Source organism: Rhincodon typus, chromosome 24 (assembly GCF_021869965.1).
Source record: "Rhincodon typus isolate 14 chromosome 24, sRhiTyp1.1, whole genome shotgun sequence".
NCBI lineage: Eukaryota > Metazoa > Chordata > Chondrichthyes > Orectolobiformes > Rhincodontidae > Rhincodon > Rhincodon typus.
In genome coordinates, this window is record NC_063355.1 from 33,919,758 (window position 1) to 33,942,399 (window position 22,642).

Sequence of the window (22,642 nt, forward strand, 5' to 3'; positions counted from 1 at the left end):
TTCTGTCTCTACCACCCTTCTAGGCAGTGAGTTCCAGATTCCCATCAGCCTCCGTGAAACACCCCCTCTGAACTTCTTTAATGGGCCCTACACTTTTCATAGCAATCTTTTTGCCTATAATTTACTACTTTTTCCCCTTTATTTTACCTGCCATTATCCTTTCATGCCTGCTTTGCTCCCCTAATTTCCCCTAAGGGGGAGCCAGCCAGTTGGATACAAAATTGAAGGTAGAGCATTCTTTTTTGGTCTGGAGGCCTGTGACCAGTGATGTACCACAAGGATCAGTGCTGGTCCACTGGTTTTCATCATTTATATTAACAATTTGGACTTAAATATAGGAAGTATGGTTAGTAACATTGCAGGTAACACCAAAATAGGTGGTATAGTGGACAGCGAAGAAGATTACCTCAGAGTACAACAGGACCTTGATCAGATCGGCCAATGGGCCAAGGAGTGGCAGATGGAGTTTAATTTAGATAAATGTGAGGTATTGCACTTTGGTAAGGCAAACCAGGGCAGGATTTATACAGCTAATGGTAGGGCCTTGAAATTGGAGTCACAGGTCAACTGGATGGAAAAAGCAGCATCTGGCACGCTTGCCTTCACTAGTCAGAACATCGAGTACAGGAGTTACGATGTCACATTGTGGCTGTATAGCGCATTGGTAAGGCCACTTTTATAATAGTGCATACAATTCTGGTCATCCTTCCCTATGAATGATGTTGTTAAACTTGAGAGCGTGCAGAAAAAATTTTCAACGATGTTGCCAGGAATGAAGGGTTTGAGGTATAGGGAGAGGCTGAATGGGTTAAACCTTCTTTCCCTGGAATGTCAGAGACTGAGGGGTGACCTTATGGACGTTTATAAAATCATGGAGAGGTATGAATAAGGTGAATTGCCAAGGTCTTTGTCTTAGAGTGAGGGAGTCCAAACTTGAAGGCATAGGTTTAAGGTGAGTGAGCAAAGATTTAGAAAAGAACCTGGGCTAACTATTTCCCTACAGAGACTGGTGCATGTATGGAATGAGGTCCCAGAGGAAGTGGTAGAGGTGGGTTAAATTACAACATCTAAAAGGCATCAGGATGGGTTGATGAATAGGATGGGTTGAGGGGGATACAGGCCAAATGCTGGCAAATGGGACTAGGTTAGATTGGGATGACTGGTCAGTGTGGATAAGTTGGACCAAAGGTTCATTTCCATGCCGTACAACTCTATACACTCTGTACTGTAGGGTTTCTCCTAATTTTAAGCCCTCAGCGTCTATCATAAGCCTCCTTTCTTTCCTTTATCCAATCCTGTAAATACAGATATCCGGGGTTTACCAGATTTGATGGCCCTACCCTTTATCTTTATTGGAACATGTTGGGTCTGTACTCTCCATATTTCCTTCTTTACCATGTTCTCACTGCTCTGACACAGGTTTACTTAAAAGTATGGAGCCCAGTCCACCCGGCCGGATCTCTTAATCTAATCACACATCACTCTTGAGCTCACTGACTTATATTGGCTCTTGGATCAGCAAGCTTCGATTTTAAAATTTTCACCTCCCTTTTTACAACCTCCAAGATTGCACAACAGTCCATTTCAGTAATGTCCAGCCATACAAACCTCAAGGATCTCTGCATTCCTCCAATTCTGGTTTTATGCCCAACAGTTCTCACTTGTCCAGTTTTGGCAGTCATGCCTTCAATTGTTTGGACCTTACACTCTGGAATTCCATCTCACTTTCTTCAAAGGTGCTCCTTAAAACCTAGCTTTTTATCTAAGCTTATGATCATTTGTCTCAATAGTTCATGTGGCTTGGTATCAAATTTTGTTTGATAATTACACTTGTGAAATACTTCAAAGTGCTTCAGAGATCAGAGTTAGGATCACTATTGTTTCTAATTTACATCAATGACTTGGATTCACAAACCCAATACATATTACCCAAATTTTCACACAATATCAAACAACTGGGTGCTGTGGATTTGAAGTATGTAGTTCAGAAATTATGATTTGACTTGCACTGAATATATAAATGAACAGAAGAATCCAGTTGAAATTCATACATCTTCTCATGCTCTCTAATTAATCCGAAAATTGCTTCAAACCCAAATTGCAAAGTACGGTAAGAACATACAAGTTCAAACCAATACAAAATCTATTTCGGAACGAGTGGTCAACAAATAGATTTTTTTTCAAAGATAGAGTAGTCAGGACAAAAATTTCAACCACTTAAAAACTGGACACTATACTGGGAGACCACATGGTCACAGAATCTCAATTGTTTTCACCCAAATATAAGCTCTGCATGCCTGCACCAGCTCATTAAATGATCATAACCAATTCAAATCTTCGGCTTTTGCCTCATTATTTTTAATCCAAATAACTACTCAATATCTTAATTGAACCTGCCTCCATACTTTCAGGCAGCGCCTTTTCATACTCTAATTACTCACCAAGTGAAAAAGACTTTCCTCACTTCACCTTTGTGTTCTTTTGCAAATCAATTTAAATCTATGTCCTTTTATTCTTAATCCTTTTAAGAGTGGAAACAGTTTCTCCCCATCTACTCTACACGATCCAGACCACTCATGATTCTGAAGACCTCTATCACATCACCTGTTAGCCAATCCCTCTCCAAGCAGAACAGTCCTAACTGCTTCAATCTCTCCTCATAACTGAAGTTTCTCATCTCTGAAACCATTCTTGTAAACTGCTTCTACACTCTCTCCAATGCATTCACATCCATCCTATCCAGAACTGTATACAATCCTCCAGTTAAGGTCTACAAAGCACCTTATACAAGTTCAACATCACCTCCTTGCTCTTGTACTCTATGCTCCTATTCAGGTCTTTCTGAATTAATAAAACAAAGTAAACAACATGGCCATCTTGGGATATAAATCATTAAGCTGTTTGCTTCTTAAATTGAGGACGTTAGCAATGATAACTAAACATTAATTAACATTGCATCTGAAGCTTTCAGAACTTTTAATTGATATTAGAATTAGAAAACTGATTACTAATTATTTAATACTTCATTTATAACATGGTTTCTTCACAACATTATGTGCAATATGGTGACAAGACATGTTTAGTATTATCAATTTCTTTGAGCAGTTGTATTGCTTGGTTATGAATTTTATTCTTCAATGTGGAACATATCACACTTCCTCATGGCTTAATGAATAATGCAATGTGTGATATGAATTGAGCCATTCAAATCAAGAAATTTTGAGTTTCTATTCTTGATCTGTGCTTAACAATCTGCAGGTCCAGATCAAAATGGCACTCTCAGTCTTCCTGTATTTATTTGAATGGGGAGATAGCAGTGGCAAAGTCATCTAATATTTGGATACTAGTAAGAAACCCTAGTAAAAGCACACATCTTTAGTGGGCAAGAATAAGAGCAGAGCATGGCCAATTAGTTTGCTGACACTCACGATGCAGAACAAGGTCATTTAAGAGCCTTGGAATGACACACAGCACCATCTTTAACGAAGACCTAAGAAAGTTGGGCAACTGGCACGTGCAAATGGATACAGCAAAACACAAATACATCAGCAATTTTACCAGAGTCATTGAGATATACAGCAAGTAAACAGACCCATTGTCCAACTCATCCATGCCGACCAGATATCCTCAATAAACCTAGTCCCAGTTGCCAGCATTTGGCCCGTATCCATTTAAACCTTTCCTATTCATATACCCATCCAGATGCCTTTTAAATGTTGTAATTGTCCCAACCTCCACCACTTCCTCTGGCAGCTCATTCCATACACGCATCACCTTCTGCGTGGAAAAAGTTGCCCCTTAAATCCCTTTTAAATCTTTCCCCTCTCACTTTAAACCTATGCCCTCTAGTTTTGGGCACCCCCACCCCGGGGAAAAGACTTGTCTATTTACCCTATCCATGCCCCTCATGACTTTATAACCCTCTACAAGGTCACCCCTCCGTCCACGACACTGCAGGGAAGTGTAGTGTATTCAGCCCCTCCCTGTTGCTCAAACCCTCCAAACCTGGCAAAATCCTCGTAAATCTTTTCTGAACCCTTTCAAGTTTCACAACATCCTTCCTGTAGCAGGGAGACCAGAACTGCACGTAGTATTCCAACAGCAGCCTAACCAATGTCCTGTACAGCTGCAACATGACCTCCCAACTCCTATACTCAATGCACTGACCAATAAAGAAAAGCATACCAAATGCCTTTTTCACTATCCTATCTACCTGCAACTCCACTTTCAAAGAACCATGAACCTGCACTCCATGGTCTCTTTATTCAGCAACACTCCCCAGGACCTTAGTATTAAGTGTATAAGTCGTGCCCTGATTTGCCTTTCCAAAATGCAGCACCTCACATTTATCTGAATTAACCTCCACCTGCCATTCCTCGGTCCATTGGCCCATCTGATCAAGATCCCGTTGTACTCTGAGATAACCTTTTTCACTAGGAGATAGCAAGAACTACAGATGCTGGAGTCAGAGTCAATACATGGAGTCCTGAAGGAGGGCGTAAACCCGAAAAGTCAACTTTCCTGCTCCTCTAATGCCGCCTGACCCGTTGTCTTCCTCCATCTCCACACTAACCTTCCTCGCTGTCCACTACACCTCCAATTATGGTGTCATCTGTGAACTTACTAACCACACTTCCTATGTTCGCTTCCAAATCATTTATATAAATGATAAAAAGCAATGGCCCCAGCATCAATCCTTGTGGTTCACTGCTGGTCACAGACCTCCAATCTGAAAAGCAACCTTCCAACACCACCGTCTTCTACCTTTGAGCCAGTTCTGTATCCAAATAGTTCTCCCTATATTCCATGTGATTTAACCTTGCTAACCAGTCTACCATAACGAACCTTGTCAAATGCTTTACTGAATGTATAAAGTCAAAGATGACGAGAGCAAAAACATCATCTAATGCTCAAGTTCATTTCTACGTCAGTGAGGTTTTTACCCCCTGACTTATCTCTAACCCAGTTGAGACTTGTTTGTTAAACTTACAAACTTTATGCAAAGACAGCATTATTGGCAAGACGTACCACACTGAATGGTGGTTGGGATTTCCATAGCACGTCGCCTCTTGTATAATGTCTCGTCAGAAGGTGGCTGATTCCAGTTGGCTGACAGATAGCCAAATTCATCCCAGAATTTCAATATTCCCTTCTGCGCTGTAAGCCAAGAGAATTTTTGTTAACATTTTAAAAGATCATAATGTAAAATCACTGTACACTTGATAACAAGAATCACAGAAGTGTGAAAAGCAGAGTATAATTGATAAAAATAACAATAGATTCAAAGATTTACTGGAATTTAGTAAATGTGCTTCCTCAGTGTGGAGTTGCCACCTAGAATCATGCCCAGAATATAGTGCTTGGAAGTCAAATGACATTATTTGGACAGCCTCATGTTGGAGGAATTAACATAAGAAAGAAATGTTATTAACTGGCAAATTATTTGGAAAGAACACAGGTTCATGTTTCAGTCTGGTAAGAGAGGACATACGACTCAGAACAGAAGTCATGTGCCAAAATGTTTTAAGGTTAAAAAAGAGCTATCATAGTTACTTAATGGTCTAAAACAGGCTAAACTGGTTCAGTCAAACCAAAGATAAATTGCTACTTTATTACAATCTGCCAGATACATAGATTACACAGCTCACAGGTAAAGCACATAGCTCACTGACATTTCAAAAAAATGCGGATTGCAATACAACTGGAGGTTTCTTTCTGGTTTTGAACAACTGAAAATGTAACAAAGCATTGAGAAGATAGCTCAAACAAAAAGAAAATTGATTCAAACATTAGCGATGATGTATTAAGTTTTTTCTTACTTTATTACTGCAATGTGTACTGAGGTACAGTGAAAAGTTATGTACTTTACAGGCAGATCGTGCTATACAAGTGCATCAGGGTAACAGAACAGAGTTCAGGATACAGTATTACAGCTGCCAAAAGGTGCAGAGAGAGCAACATTAACAGTTAAGAGGCCCATTCAAAAGTCTGATAATAGCAGGGAAACCGCAGTTCTTGAATCTGTCTGTAAACGTTTTCAAAATTTCTATTTTCTGCCCACCAGTATAGGGTAGAAAACGGTGGTGGAAGGGGTCTTTGATTTAGTATGAATGAAAGGGTTCTTGTCCCTCTCCCACAGAAGAGAAGACAAAATGCTTCAAATCCCAACTGAAAATTAGCATCAAAAACACATGAACCTCATCCCATAGTAACCCACTCACCACAATGCAATTCCAGCTCCCACACTGCATCCTATTCCACAGCTAACAATCAAAATATGATCCCCAGAGCTTAACAAATCTGCACAGAAGGGAAGCAATTATATTTTCAATTGTACTAGTGCTGTCCCTGGTGACATGACTCTGTAATATTAAGTCTGTACATTGTTCAATGAACAAATTAACATCAGCAAGTGTTAATAACTTTGAAAAACATGCAAGAATGATCTTGCAATCCAATCATTTCATTTCCTTTTGTTATGACGAAATGGCTAATTGTGTGAAAATTGACAAAGTCTGCAAGCTGTAGATAACCGTAGAATACTATGCAAACATATGGATTCAAACAATACATTTAATCCAACTCCTACCCAACTCAAGTGAACCTCTGACTGGTTTTATCAGCACTAGTTTTAAAGAAAAACACTAAAGGAAAAAATACACGTTCAAAAAAGTTTAGTGGCAACTGCTCTCCTTACCAATGCCGATGTCTTTCCAGTACTGCACCAAGTGCTCGCCCATGGCTCTCAGAAGATGCCGATACTCCTTGGCATCTGCAAAGTCCTGTTTGTTGTGGGTAGGCTCCAGAACGAGGTATGGGACATCTACCACACCCACCACTCCACCACATGAACTAAAGATAAAAATGATTTTATTTTTGTTTAAAAGCTACAAATATAACTGTCCTTTTTCTTTGGCATATTCTTATTCACAGCTCTGTCATCTCTCTACGCACAATTTGAGATTTCCTTTGCTAACCTTCTGATTTCCACCCACTATAAATTCCAAAAGTTGTTAAAGTCAACACAAGCTGCATCCTGTTCCACAATAGGATCTGCTTACTTGCCCCTACTGTTGTCCTAGCCCCAGGCGGAAGTGAAATTAGAATTCTGGTATTTAGTCGGCATTTTCCTTTATTGTCTAATCGTTTCTCTTCACTTTTCTGCGGTCTTGAGCCTATGCCTATCTTCCCCTTGCTCCATTTTTAAACTTTAATTTTCTTCCCAGGTTCCTCCACTTCTGCAGCACTGTGCTCATCATTGAGCCCCTTTTCAAAGCATACCTATCATTGTCTTTGTAGTGATGCTTAGATAAATGTCAGGTGCTACATTCTGGTAGGGCTAATCAAGGCAGGACTTATACACTTAACGGTAAGGTCTTGGGGACTGTTGCTGAACAAAAAGACCTTGGAGTGCAGGTTCATAGTTTCTTGAAAGTAGAGTTGCAGGTAGGCAGGGTACTGAAGGCGGTGTTTGGATCGCTTGCCTTTATTGGTCGGTATATTGAGAATAGGAGTTGGGAAGTCATGTTGTGGCTGCACAGGGCATTGGTTAGACCACTTTTGGAATACATGTTCAATTCTGGTCTCTCTGCTATAGGAAAAATGTTGTGAAACTTGAAAGGGTTCGGAAAAGATTTACAAGGATCTTTCCTAGGTTGGAGGGTTTGAGCTATATGCAGAGGCTGAATAGGCTGGGGCTATATTCCCCAGAGCATCAGAGGCTGAGGGGTGACTTTATTGTGGTTTGTTAACATCATGAGGGGCATAGATAAGGTGCAGAGTCAAGGTTTTGTCCCCTAGGGCAGAGAAGTCCAAAACTAGAGGATACAGAGTTAAGGTGAGAGAGGAAAGATTTAAAACGCGACTAAGGGGCAACTTTTTCACGCAGAGGGTGGTGTGTGTATGGAACGTGCTGCCAGAGGAAGTGGCGGAAGCCGGTACAATTACAACATTTAAAGGGCATCTAGATGGGCATTTGAATAGGAAGGGTTTAGAGGGATATGGGCCAAATGCTGGCAACTGGGACTAGATTAATTTAGGATATCTGGTCGGGATGGACGAGTTGGACGAAAGGACCTGTTTCCGTGCTGCATACTTCTACGATTCTATGGCTCTATAACTAAACCTCAACAGTAGGCCAGTGCTGTCTATTTCATTCACTGGGTAACTTGGCAATTTATCATATGGGCATATGCACCATTGAATAGGACAAGTTGAGTCTTGACCATGATTCCTCGCATGGATAGCATACATAGCTATATGAACATGATGGAGAGGCATGTAATAATCCCTCTCCTTCTTACCGTATTCAAGCATTTCATTTGCGAAGTCAGAAATCTTAGCAGGTCCCTGGGGAAGTGTAAGTCTATATCAAGAAATTTAAGCCAGTGTGCAGACAATTATCAGGGGACTCACACTCCTCCTTCCAGCTGTGGTCCAACTTTCTCGTACATCTTTATGAGACGACTACAGTTATAAATGAACATTCCATCCAGGTCACGATGTTCAATGTTCACACCAAAAATAAAGCACATCTCCTTTGGCTCTTTCAACGCTCTGTAAGAGTCAGAAATTAACATGTTTTTAAAAATAACTTCATTTCAAAGGATTCTTCTTGGGCAGCCAGCCATGAGACCAAGCAAAACATCTACAGGCAAGTAAGCCCAGAACAGCACTGGTCAGGATCAGGTGTAAAACTTCTAAGACAAAAACAAATTGCTGGAAGTAGTTAGCAGGGCTCACAGCATCTGTGGACCGAGAAACAGAACACTTGCATTTCATCAGAACATCTAATGCCAATATCACCGTTAAAACCCTAACCCTTCAATAGCATAGGGTTATTATTAACCAGAAGCTAAACACCCACCAGTGGGTAATGGCTAAGTTGAGTTCTAGCTTCATTTTTTTTTTTTTTTAAAAAGCATAACTAATTTTCTACTTGGCTTAAATTTAGTATATGAGCTTTTCTTTTGGGGCGGCACGGTGGCCCAGTGGTTAGCACTGCTGCCTCACAGTGCCAGGGACCTGGGTTCAATTCCACCCTCGGGCAACTGTCTGTGTGGAGTTTGCACATTCTCCCTGTGTCTGCGTGGGTTTCCCCCACATCAGTTAGAGGCACTGCACTGCAGTACATTCTTGATGCTGAAAGTTATGTGGAGAATACATTTTTAGGCGTGGTCACTCCACAGCTAAACGAACTGCAGTCAGGGAAGGAATGAGTGGCCAGCAGTCGGAAAGAGGAATGCCCATACAGACAGACAGCCAAGGAAGTCCCAAAGTGCATTTCACTCAAAGATAGTGTGTGTTGATAAACAGTCAGACAGTGTAATCAGAACCCAGCTACACAAAAGGGATCAGACAAAAAAAAAAAGAGGAGCTATAGTTGTGAGGAGACATGACTCCTGAGTGGTGTGCAGTCCACCCCTGGGCCAGGGTCAAGGATGTCACTGAGCAGCAGCAGGGCATTCTGAAGGGAGGCAAACAGTCAAAACTCGTGGTTCACATTGGTGCTAACACCACAGGGACAAAAAAGGATGAGATCCTGCAACAAGCATTGAGGTAGCAGATTGAAGAGCTGGATCCCTGTAATCTCTGCATTACTCTTGGTGCTATGTGCTAGTGACTATAGGAATAGGTGGATAGACCAGATTAATGCATGGCTTAAGAGTTGGTTTAAGAAGGAGGGCTGTAAGAGTCCTGGCTCACTGGGTCTGTTTTTGGGAAAGGTGGGATGTGTTGCATCTCTGCAGGACCAGCAGTTCAATATTCCAAGGTATAGAATCTTCAGGTGAAACATGGAAAGGTGAAAAAGAGATGCTGTAATATTGATCAAGCAGTCAATTACTGCATCAAGCAGAGATGATATCTTAAAGGTCCTTAACTGATGCCACAGTGGTAGAACTTAAAAAGGTGTTTAAAAAAGAATAATTTTCCTAATATTAACTGGGATAAAAGCAATCAATACCAGGATAATACATGCATTTAAGGAAAGAGGGAAAAGTTCAAAGGAGATGTAAGGGCAAGTTTTTACATAGGTAGGAGTCTGGAACGCACTGCCAGGGGTGGTGGAGGAGGCAGGTACAACAGGGGTGTTCAAGGTACTTTTATATAAGCACATGAATATACAAGGAATGGAGGGATATGGACCAAGGGCAGGCAGAGGGGATTAGTTTAATTTGGCGTCATGTTTGGCACAACATTGTGGGCCAAAGGGACTGGTCCTCTGCTGTATTGTTCTATGTTCAAAGCAAAAGGTAAAGTCACCATATTCCTACCAGAACACAGGACTGTTCTCTTATTCATGAGACTGGTGGTGGTTTAACCTGAGGGTCATCACACCTCAGGCAAGGGAGAGGTTGAGAAGGAGAATCCTTCAGGTAACCCCAGCCAGTGCAAGAACTGAAACCACAATATTGGCATCATGTTGCATTGCAAACCAGCCATCTGGCCAAATGAGCTAAGTAACCTGTCAGTAACTGGAATAGACAAAGTGTAAAAGGTTTAAGAGGGGGTGGAATTCTTAAAATGTATCTAAGAGAGCATTTTAAACCAGCATGAATCAATCCTGCAAGATGTGGGGCAGTGCTGGGCCTAAGTCTAGGGAATGAAGATTAGCAGATGGTAGAAGAGAATTTCAGAGTTAGTGGCTAGAATTCTATAAGATTTAAGATAGTCGGGGAAAAGAACAAAGATGGACCAGAAATTTTAAAAATGTGAATTGGCAGGAGGCCTATTTTAATATGATAAGGCCGAATCTGACCAAAGTGGACTGGGAGTAGCTACCTGTAACGAAATATACATCAAAGCAGTAGAAGTCTTTCAATAAGGGCTAACGGGTTCCTGTAAAAGTGAAAAATGGGACCAAATGCAACGCCTCTTCTTTATCAGGCGGCGCAGGAAATTTGGCATGTCCATAAGGAGCCTCACCAACTTCTACAAATGCACCATTAAAAGCATACTGTCCAGACGCATAATGGCGTGGTACGGTAACTGCTCTGCCGAGAACACAGCCCAGACCATCACGGAAGCCAACATTCCATCCATGGACTCCATTTACATGGCTTGCTGCCATAGAAAGGCTGCCAACATCAACAAAGACCCTTTGCACCCCAGTAATGATCTCCTACAACCTCTTCAGTCAGGCAGAAGATACGGAAGCCTGAACACATGCACCAGCAGGGTCAGGAACAGCTTCTTCCCAGCCATTATTAGACTGATGAATAGATTCTGTGAATAACGCTGACATTGATCTCTCCTAGTGCACGCCCTTTGCAATATAACCTGTATGCCTTTTAAGTTTTTTTTACAACTTCTGATCTGTACATCCTTGCTTACTATGATCTGCTGTATTGCTTGTAAACAAAGCTTTCTATTGTACTCCAGTACTCATGACAATATATCAAATGTTCTGGAGAACCCTGGATATTGAGGCAGGTACAGAATGAGATAAGGAAAATTAGGGCAGCTTATCATTGGTACCAAAGGCTCAGAACACCAGAAGCCTGATGCAATAGAAAATACAGGTGGATGTAAAAAACAGTTAGGAAAGTGAAGCGGGGACATGAAAAAAAAACAACTCCTAGGTAAAATAAAGGAAATTCCAAAGTATGCTGGGGCCAAGAGGATAACCAGTCAAAAAGTGGGGCCTATTTAACTGGCAATCTGTAGGAGCCAGATACAGGTGAGGTTTACATCTCCATTCACAATACAGAATACAGATACAGGTATAGAAATCAAGGAAAAGGACTGTGATGATTTGCTTGAACAAATTACAATTGTGGGAGGAGGTATTAGCAATTTTACCAGACTTGAAATTGGTCAAGACCTCAGGCCTAAATGATATGCGCCCCAGGATGCTATGGGAGGTGAGACAGGCAATTGCAGGGCCCTGACATTAATTTTCAAATCTTCACTGGATAGAGGTGGTGCCAGAGGACCAAAAACAAGGGAATCATAAGCCAGCAAGTTTGACATCAGGGGTAGGGAAACTGTTGGGAAAACGTCAATGGACTAGATCAAGCAAGGATAGTCAGCATGACAGCAGGAAACAGAAGTTGGTGGTAGAGTGTTGTTTTTCAGACTGGAGCCTGTGACCAGCCATATTTCACAGGGATCAGTGCTGGGTCCACTGTTTTGTCATTTACATAAACGACTTGGATGAGAATAACGGGAAGCATGGTTAACAAGTTTGTGGATGACACCAAAACTGGTGGTGAAGAAGGTTATCTACAACTGGATCTTGATCAGTTCGGCCAATAGGCTCAGAACTAGAGATGGAGTTTAATTTAAATAAATGTGAGGTATTGTATTTTGCTAAGACAAACCAGGGCAGGGCTGACACATTTAATGATAGGGCCCTGGGGTGTGTTGCCGAACAAAGACACCTAAAGGCAAAGGTGCGTAGTTCCTGGAAAGTGGAGTCGCAGGTAGGCAGGATGGTGAAGTCGGCAATGGGAACACTTGCCTTCATTGGTCAGTGCACTGAGTATAGGAGTTAAGATGTTATGTTGTGGCTGTACAGAACATTGGTGCAACCACTTTTAGAATAATGCATTCAATCATGGTCACCATTCTATAGGAAGGATGTTGTTAAGCTTGAGAGACTGCACAAAAAACTTACAAGCATAAATAAGCATGTTGTGGACTGGTGGGTTTAAGTTATAAGGAGAGGCGGGATAGGCTGGACATTTTTTCCATGGGGTATAGGGGTGACTTTATAGAGGTTTATAAATCATGAGGGGCATAGGTAAGGTGAATAGCAAAGGTCTTTTCCCTAGGGTAGGGGAGTTCAAAACTGGAGGGCATGTTTAAGGTTAGAGGGGAAAGATTTAAAAGGGACCTGAATGGCAACTTCTTCCACACAGAGGGTGGTGTGTATATGGAATGAAATTCCAGAGGAAGTGGTTGTTGCAGGTACAGTTACAACATTTAAAAGACATTTGGACAGGTACATGAATAAGTAAAGTTTAGAGTTACAGGCCAAACACGACCACCTATCCTCTCCTCTATCCATCTTCTATCCGCCTCCCACTCTCTCCCTATTTATTTCAGAACCCCCTTCCCCTCCCCCTTTTCTGATGAAGGGCCTAGGCCCTTCAACGTCAGCCTTTCTGCTCCTATGATGCTGCTTGGCCTGCTGTGTTCATCCAGCCCTGCACCTTGTTGTCACAGGCAAATGGGACTAGTTTAGTTTGGGAAACCTGGTCAGCATAGATAAGTTGGACCATAGGATCTGTTTCCATGCTCTATGACTTCATGACTCTGATCATATCTAACATGTCTAATTGAGTTTTTAAATGGAGGTGACTAGATGGGAGGGTACCACAGAGAATGCAAGCTTCATGGGCATTTGTAGGCTTTTAACAAAAGTTTTACATGGGGAAATTGACCAAGAAGGTAAAAGCACATGAGATTTAGGGCAATTTGGCAAATTGGATTCAAAACTGGCTCAGTGGCAAAAGACAGAAAGGGATGGTCACAGGTTGTGTTTCTGGAAGCCTGTGTCCAGTGACGTGGGGGGTTCTCTGATGGGTCGCTTGCTTCTTGTAGTGTACATTCATGATCTAGATATGAACGCAAGTGGTTTGATCACATGACGTGAAAACTGGTGGTGCGATAAGTAGAAAGGAGAGAAGCCTTAGAGTACAGAACAATGTATAAAGCTGGTTAGGTGTGCAGAGTAATGGCAAGTGGAGTTTAACCCTGAAAGTCTGCGGTGATGCATGGTAAAGAAATACATAATGAATGCTAGGACCCTAGGAAGCACAGATGATCAGTGGCACCTTAGTGTGTACGTCTACAGATCCTTGAGGACAGCAGTACAGGTGAATAAGGTGGTTAAGAAGCATATGGGATACTAACTTCTATTAGTCAAGATAATCACTGAAACAGCAAGGAGAATATGATGGAGCTATATAAAACATTAGTAGGCCACAGCTGTGATACGGTGTGCAGATCTGATCACCACGCTATAGAGAGGATGCAGAGAAGATTCACCAGCTCAAGCTGGAGTGTTTCAGCTTTGAAGTGAGACTAAATAGGTTGGGGCTGTTTCTTTGGAACAGAGAAGGCCAAGGAAAGATCTGTTTGAGGTATATAACATTATGAGGGGCATGGATAGGCTAGATAGGAAGAAACTTTATTAAAGAGATCAATAATCAGGGGGCATAGATTTAAAGGGCAGGAGATGTAAAGTAGTTTTAAGGATTTGTTTTTAAAGAAGTGGTAAGTACCTTGATCACTTTGCTTGAAAAAGTGGAAGAGGTAGGTACTATCACAACATTTAAGAAATGAGGCACCAAGGCACACAAGACTGTGGGCCAAATGATAGAAAATGGAACCAGAGTAGAAAGGCACTTGATGACTGGCATGGACATGACGGATTGAAGGCTTTAAAACCTTTTAGGACTCTATAAATAGTGATTACAACAGCAGGTCTGAGGCTAGGAACTTTGCAACTTGTCACTCACCTGCTGACTCCCCAAAGCCTGTCCACCATCTACAAGACACAAGAGAGGAGTGTGATGAAGTAGTGTCCACTTGCCTGTTTGAGTGCAGCTCCAACAACACTCAAGAAGCTTGACAACAGCCAGGGCAAAGCATTTATTTGATTGGCACATCCAGAAAACATTCACTTCCTTCACCACCAACAGTGTTAACAGTATACACAATCTAAAAAGACATGAAGCAACAACTCACCAAGGCTCCTTTCAACAGAACCTTTTAAACATGTAACTTCTACCACTAAGAAAGACAAGGGCAACATTTGCACAGAAAGTACCACCATCTGCAAATTCCCCTCAAAGCCACACAACATCCTGACTTGGAGCAATATGGTCATTCCATGACTACTCAGTCATACAGCATGGAAACAGACCCTTCAGTCCAATTAGTCCATGCCAACCATGTTCCCAAACTAAACTCGACCTACTTTTCTGCATTTGGCCCATATCCCTCCAAACTTTTCCTATTCATGTACCTATCTAAATGTCTTTTAAATGTTGTAACGGTGTCTACATCCATCACTTGCTTTGACAGTTCATTCCACACACGAACCATTCTGTCTGTAAAAAGAGTTGCCCCTCATGTCCTTTTTATAACTTTCTCATTTCTTATCGACTCATGGAGTCGCACAGCCGAACAGCAAGGAAACAGACCCCACAGCCCAATCTGTTCACGCCGACCAGACATTCCAATCCAATCCAATCCCATTTGCCAACACCAGCCCACAGCTCTCCCACCCACAGATCCATCCAGATGCTCCAAACGTTGCTATTGCACAAGCCTCCAGCACCTCAGACATGTACCACCCTCTCCGCCAGGTGCCCAAAAATCCCTCCACTCCCACCCCAAACCCACACCCTCCAGCCAAGGACCTCCCCACCCAAGGGAAAAGACCATCCATGCCCCCCATGACTGCGCAAGTCTCTACAAGGTCACCCCTCAGCCCCCAAAGCTCCAGGTAAAACAGCCCAAGCCCACCCAGCCTTCCCCCACAGCCCAAAACCTCCAATCCCAGCAACATCCCTGCAAATCCAACCCCTCAAACCCCACAACATCCCCCCAACAGCAGTGAGACCAGAACTGCACACCTGGATCAATATCATAGAACTCCCTTCCTAACAGCACTGTGGGTGTACGCTGGGACTGCTGTGGTTCAAAGTAGCAGTCCACCACCATCTTCTCAAGGGCAAAGTCAGAAATCAGACGACACCAGGTTACAGTCCAACAAGTTTATTTGAAAACTCTGAAAGCTTGTATTTTCAAATAAACCTGTTGGACTATAACCTGGTGCCATGTGATTTCTGACTTTGTCCAGCCCAGTCCAACACCAGTACCTCCACATCATGGCTTCTCAAGGGCAAAGAGACTTGAGCAATAAATGCTGGCCTGGTCAACAAGGGCCATATCCTGTGAATGAACACAAAAACTGAGAATACCTGGAATATATCAGAATTAAGCAGCGCAGGACAAGTAGTTGTGGGGGAGAAAACAGACACAGAAGAGCATGGGACAAAAGGAATGTCTCAGAGTGGGTAGTCAGAAGAGAAGATTAAATTACAAAAAGACAGTGGTGCAAGGCAAAAGGTTATGCTAATAGAACAAGTGATAAAACATAAGTTTGTGTAGAGGAGGTGGAAATGGAGTATCACTACAATAAAACAAAGAACTGCAGATGCTGAAGATCTGAAACAAAACATTAACTCTGCTTTCTCTCCACAAATGCTGCCGGATCGGAGTTTGTCCAGCAATTTGTTTTTGTATTATCATACAAGTTCTCTCCTGAGAACGTCCAGGAATTGTGTGGGTATTAGTTCAGCCAGGATGCTGCTGCCATGCCTCCTGTAGTCAACAGCTTTCCAGTGGAGTGTGTCTAAGTTTGTACATGAAGAATGAGCGCTAGTGCAAAGAACCGTGCGAACATGGAATTAACTCTAGCAAGAAGTCATAAAGATGACGGGATAATGTGTGCATTGCAGTCAGCCACACTGCACTTACAATTTCCTTTTGGAAAAGTGTGCACAACTTCTTTTAAGCAAATTTCACAGCTGCAACACATTTCTGACCAAGGGGGCCATGCTTTGTTCCTACGCACCTCAGGACTGGAATTCTGCTACCTAACCTAAACAGAGGCTGTTTTGAATAGCTGATTTCCCATAGAACTCTCCTGCCAACCCTGCCCCAGGAGTTGCTTGCCACAAAAATTAAAGGGTAAGTTGACAGGTAATGAAATTAGAGCTCAATTAGAGAACAATTTACAATATTTGATTTTATATCAAAGGAAGGAGAATGAGATTTGACAGTATACAATGTCACCTGCATATGACATTGCCTGATGTGAGAAAACTAAAATCTGAAGTATTTAAGTTGGAGTTTTTGTTCCCCCTCATTCCAGCAACACAGACTATGGGACAACAGAAATATTTAAAATTATTTATATTCATGAGTAGATTGGGCAGATGGATGTAGGAAAACGGGAATAGAGAGATACAAAATACATGTAAATCTAGTGATGACGATTTGCTTGCATGACAGGTCAATGCCAACGTGAACTAGTTGGGCCGAACACCCATTTCCATATCGTAAAATTGATGCTTTTCTTCAGATCGCGCCAATGAATCTCTTATATTTGGGCTTTGAACTAACATCTCATCCAAACATGTCACCTTTGTTGGCAGAGAATTCCATTAGTATTGCAACTGAGTAGATGGTACATTCAAGTCCTAGTTATGGCAAGAAGTTTAATCTAACTGTAGACAAAGTGTCAGTGAGCCAGGCCAAGACCTCTGATAATTTAGTTTCTCTCAAAACAAAATACTCAACTAAACCAGAATAAATCAAAATCAGTGCTGAAAGAATGGGAAAGAAGCAAAATAACACATTTCTTGATGTAACACAGAACAATCTTACCACGTAATGTATACCTGAGTTTCGCCTCGTGTATTCGTTTTTTCACATCAGCTTCTCTGCTTAGGTTGAAGGCAGCATCCTGCACCTGTCGTAGATGAACCTGTGAAGTTGAGACAATCTGAATTAGCATGTTTTATTCTTTGGTTGGAGTGGGGGGAGGGACCCCTGAAATTTTTCTACTGGATCTTGCATAGGAAAATACCTAAGGGACCACTTCCTCAAATCATCTTCCAGGATTTAACCATCTTATATTGTACTATTAAATGCTTCAACCTGGCACATGTTAAAAGACAAAGATTTGTAAAGTTCTGACTTTATTTATATACAATTAGATAATTTCAAAGACAAAAGTCCTAAGGCTAACATGTTTTGGATCGAAAATTAGCCTTGGCAAACCCTTGGGCTAAACTTTATGATCGAGCAGTAAATTCAGCCTTTTCATCTTGCAGATCCTTGGTACAACGTTGTCTTAAAGATTCATTAACCATAGCTCTGAGCACTTCATTTTGAATAACCAGATCTCAGATGAAGTCCCGTCCTGTTCTAGGCATCCAATTTTAACATATTAGAAGGTAAAACCAAATCTTCATTTTACTTTTTGAACAAGTTACCAAACAGTTGAAGATACTGCCAGCAAAATAAATTTAACACTGAAGAAAATAGTTAACTGTTTACTTTTACATATAAAAAGACAAATAAACTGCAAGGATTTCGAATCAAAGTAACAATGTTGATAATTTGATAGAGGAAACAGACTCCTTTGATACCCAAATGGATAAAAACAAACAACTTAACCTCTGCTGCACTGTAATTCCCTGAGAAAAGGTGGCTACTCCAAATAATCGGACATCTATAAATTTAAGAGCGCCCATACCCTCTGGCACGTTCTTTTAGCCACACACAAACAATTATGGTGCACTTGTTCAAAATGCAAATCAAATCGGCTCACCCTCGATTCCCTGCTCAAGTCATCTCCCAACTTCAATACCAGGGCCCGTGCTTTGCTTTCCGCTTCCCGTGATTTCTCCTCAGCTGAAAACAACAAAACGAGATATTGTTTCACTTAGTGAGCATTAAGAATCCAGAAACACACAAATACCCGATTAGAAAAATCTAAGAAATTAGAGCTCATGTTTGAAGTTGACTTTGTCCTGAACATCACTATATGACTGCAGCTTTTGGCAATGGTGCTCTGGCCTCTGCAACTTGAATATAAACCTGTTCAGGAAGCTTGCTTTTGCTTTGCCTAATACATCCAAGATGAGGATATGCAAAACGAATACAGGTATGAGAACCTACATCATACCAAATGATGGATTACAGCACTAAATGTTAAGATGAGCACATTCTGCATTTTCAGTGATCAATGCTTCCTTAATGGCTTAACAAGCCACATGATAGAGTAATGCACGGACCAAAATGGGTTTCAATACCCTCAACTGATAGCTCCACCTAGTACAACAAACTCCCTTAAATCGTGCTGTTAAATAGGATTAGGAATACATGCCCGAGTGGAAAGTAAAATAAATTGAATGGGTTGGCTCGGCTTCATTTTGTGCCTTTTACGTTACAAAAGTCCTCATAGCCAAGCCCATGTACCTATGCCATGCCAATTCTCTCCATATCCTGTAACAGCTCCACAAAATTAATTTATTCAACCATAATTTTGGCAATTGCTGTCAATTCTTCTAATCTAATTCTCCTCAATCTCCTAGGGACATATAATGTTATCTTCACAAAAGTAAAACAAACTGTTATTGATTTAATAAATTGAGCAGAAGTCAGTCATTCAGCCCATCAAGTCTGCTCCACTTTCCTCATAAGCCTTGATTCCCTTAATGATTAAAAAACGTTTCTCAGTCAGATTAAGGACAGCACTATTAGAATTTATAGAATCATTCAGAATTAAATCTATAAATCTGCCCTGCCCGCAGTCAAATATGCAACTGAGAACAGTATGTTCTGATGTAAAGTGGCGAAGTACCAGTACTCTCAAAACTTTACTTCAGCAGAGGTCACTGAATTGTAAGTAGAAGGAACTTTTCCTGCTTCCCCCGTCAAGTATAATGTGCCAACTTATTTCCCTTCATTCCCACCTGAAAACCATTTAATTCAATATAAACCAGAACTTAACTTGGGGTAAACCGGGCTGACACAGCTAACTTCCATCCAAGGGGTGCATTTAGCTGACAAATAATCAAGATACAACCACTGAAAAACATTTCTAATGCTTCATTTATAACATTTAACATCCTTAAAATTATAAAATGGAAAAATGTTACATATTATTCTTCCTGTCTCAACATACCTATTTTCATCAGATGTTCAGCTTTTTTCACTTCCTGTTCTGCACGGGTCTTAAACCGATTTGATGAATACTTGTACATTCTATGAAACGGAGAGAAGTTAATCAGAGCACAGACCAAGATGCACTAACTTAAAATTGTCAATGCTAAGATGGTGTATAAAAAGTATTCTCAAATTCAATTTACATATAAAAACTAAGGTTATCTAGCATAGTTATTAATTTATTAAACAATTAATTAGTATTTATTTGATCACCAAACACAAAGAAAGTCTCGTTTTCAAGGAAATAACAACACAGGAATTTGAGAAGGTACTCAGTTCTAAGCTGGTTCCTAAAATCAACTAAATCAGAGCTGCTTCATACTTCAGCTTCATTGAATCACTGCTTTCATATATACAAACAAATCCTAGTCCAGAGTCTTGGGCTCAAAGTCTAGAACTCTAGCTATACTGTCAAGAGGTTTCGCCTTTTAGCAGAGATGTTACTCTGACAGATCTCCTCTTTCAAATGGATATAAAAGATAAATGATACTAATTTGTAAAAGAGCAGAAGAATTTTTCCCCAATAAAAACCGAAACAACTGCAGGATGCTGCAAATCAGATCAAAGATGGAAATTGCTGGAAAAGCTCAACAGGTCTGGCAGCATCTGTGGAGAGAAATCAAAGTTAACGTTTTGGGTTGACAAGGAAGGGTCACTTGACCTGAAACGTTAACTTTGATTTCTCTCCACAGATGCTGCCAGACCTGTTGAGCTTTTCCAGCAATTTCTATTTTTGTCTCCAATATCGTCCCAACATTCAGGTCACCATACATCCTACAACCAATACTATTGAAAACAAATTATCTGTTCATTACCATACTTCTTTGTATAAACCTGTTGCTACTTTTCCTGCACTTCAATAGCAACTTACTTTTGATAGCAATTGCACTGCGCTTAATTGACTGTGAAGCACTTTAGGACATCATGAAATCATGAAATAAGATGCAATTCTCTTATCTATAAAGGTCCCTGATTTTACCTGGGTCTAAACAAGCAGCAGGAGAGTCGTTTTGTTCGGACCTTGTGACCTTGAATGAAAATTCTCATCCTAGGGTCAATGTACAGTACAGCTGTGTATGCCCTGAAGGAACGCCGCTCAGGTTTTCTACAAAATAAACATTTGTATAAGAACAAAAATAATTCTTAAGTCGCCAGCAATCACAGTAATCTTCAGCTGTCTCCTCACTCATAGGAGGCTCAGAGATCTATTTTCCAGAACAGAGGCTAACTACCAGGGTAAGTCTTTCAACCATCTCCACAGTAATATTAAACCATCACAAATTTGACAGGGGGCACAGAGTGGCTGGGTAAGGAGGGGAAAGAAATGAGGAAAAGACACAGAGATCCTCCCATAACAACCTTTAAGCGACACGTACAGAGTACCATTACAGAAAGAGAGAGGGACATCGGGTTAAACTAAGATTTTAAAAAATATTTTAAATGATGGTTATAGTTGAAACTTTATTCATTTTTTTTTCATGCTGAATTGAGAAAATTGGGTAGATAGAAGCAAAATCCTTATTTGTCTTTATAATTCTGTTAACAGTTGACGGTAGCCTGGGAACTAGGTCTTCAGATTTTATCACCACCTTGTTGACTGTTTTTGATTGTTAAATAAGAATATATATGATGTCTGAAAAATTCGAAGTTGATGAACTTTTGTGACAACCATAAACCATTGTGCAGAATTGAAGTTCGGTCTGTGCCTCAATATATTTCGTTTAATAATTAAGTTTATTTGCACTCTAGGATAACAAAAAGACTTCAGAATCAACTTTCTCCATGGAAATGTACAATAAACCGATACTATAATTTTACAGCACCAGCGAGAAAGCACTGCCGTTTAGTGGGACTTCATCCAATGGTTCCACACACAGCAATATTTTGATATGATGCCCTGTATCTAACCCCATGGGTTTACACTCCACATCCATTACTCGAAAAGACAAACTCCAGTTCGTTTCACAGTGATTTTCTCAACTTCTGGGATTATGTCAAATCGTCAGTAAAGTGTCAAGTTTATTAATGACAAATTAATCTGCTTAAAGTGGTTTAGCTTTGCCAAACCAAAATGTCCCAATAGTGTTGCTGTCTAACTACTTACACTCCTTCAAGTTGTGGTCCAGCCATCAGAATATCTGTAGGATCAGAGGTAACATCCAGTTCTGGTTCCCCATTATCCATCAGTTTAAGGTTGTAAACTATCACCAATGTTCCTGCAAAGGATTCAAAATAATCATTAAGGATGCAGCAAAATATTAAATAAATACTTAATTAAGAATACGGAAGCATTAACATCCTTTGACATATCATAAATTTTATGGACATTCTTTAAAGTTTCCCCAAAGTTCGTAAACAATTAATGGAAGAATCATAAAATGTCAAAGCACAACATTTTGCCCCTCAATGCAATGCTTTTCTTCACAAACTTGCTAGTCAAATGCTACTTTCTTTCTTGCTCATCACACTCATATCATTACTTTTTCTCAAATAGCTAAGACCTTATACAATTAAACTCAGTTCTTAGCTTAAGACATTGGCCTAATTTCTGCTCCTTTTGGCCCATCGAGTCTGCTCTGCCATTCAATCATGGCTGATAAGTTTCTCAAACCATTCTTCCGCTTTCTCCCCATAACCCTTGATCCCTTTGACAATCAAGAACCTGTCTTAAATATACTCAATGACCTGGCTTCCACAGCCTTCTGTGGCAATAAATTCCATAGATTCACCACGCTCTGGCTGGAGTTTCTCCTTATCTCCATTCTAAAGGGTCTTCCCTTTATTCAAAGGTGTGCCCTCGGATCCTCGTCTCGCCTGCCAATGGAAACATCTTCGCAATGTCCACTCTGTCCAGGCCATTGAGTATTCTGTAACTTTCAATTAG

At 40.8% G+C, this 22,642-nt stretch overlaps 1 protein-coding gene across 1 annotated transcript in view; it reads right to left on the reverse strand.

Annotated features, from left to right (window-relative positions):
- Positions 1 to 21,969, reverse strand: part of morc2 (MORC family CW-type zinc finger 2) — a 43,389-nt gene extending 21,420 nt beyond the window's left edge. Inside the window, exons 1-8 of the mRNA XM_048611498.1 lie at positions 21,863 to 21,969; positions 20,738 to 20,863; positions 19,718 to 19,797; positions 18,359 to 18,441; positions 17,424 to 17,509; positions 8,416 to 8,556; positions 6,698 to 6,852; positions 5,029 to 5,157 (exon numbers count right to left, since the gene is read on the reverse strand). Of these exons, the coding sequence (XP_048467455.1) occupies positions 5,029 to 5,157; positions 6,698 to 6,852; positions 8,416 to 8,556; positions 17,424 to 17,509; positions 18,359 to 18,441; positions 19,718 to 19,797; positions 20,738 to 20,863; positions 21,863 to 21,942 (880 nt within the window). The 5' untranslated portion in view covers positions 21,943 to 21,969. The remainder of the gene's footprint in view (positions 1 to 5,028; positions 5,158 to 6,697; positions 6,853 to 8,415; positions 8,557 to 17,423; positions 17,510 to 18,358; positions 18,442 to 19,717; positions 19,798 to 20,737; positions 20,864 to 21,862) is intronic.
- Between the last annotated feature and the right edge of the window lie 673 nt (positions 21,970 to 22,642).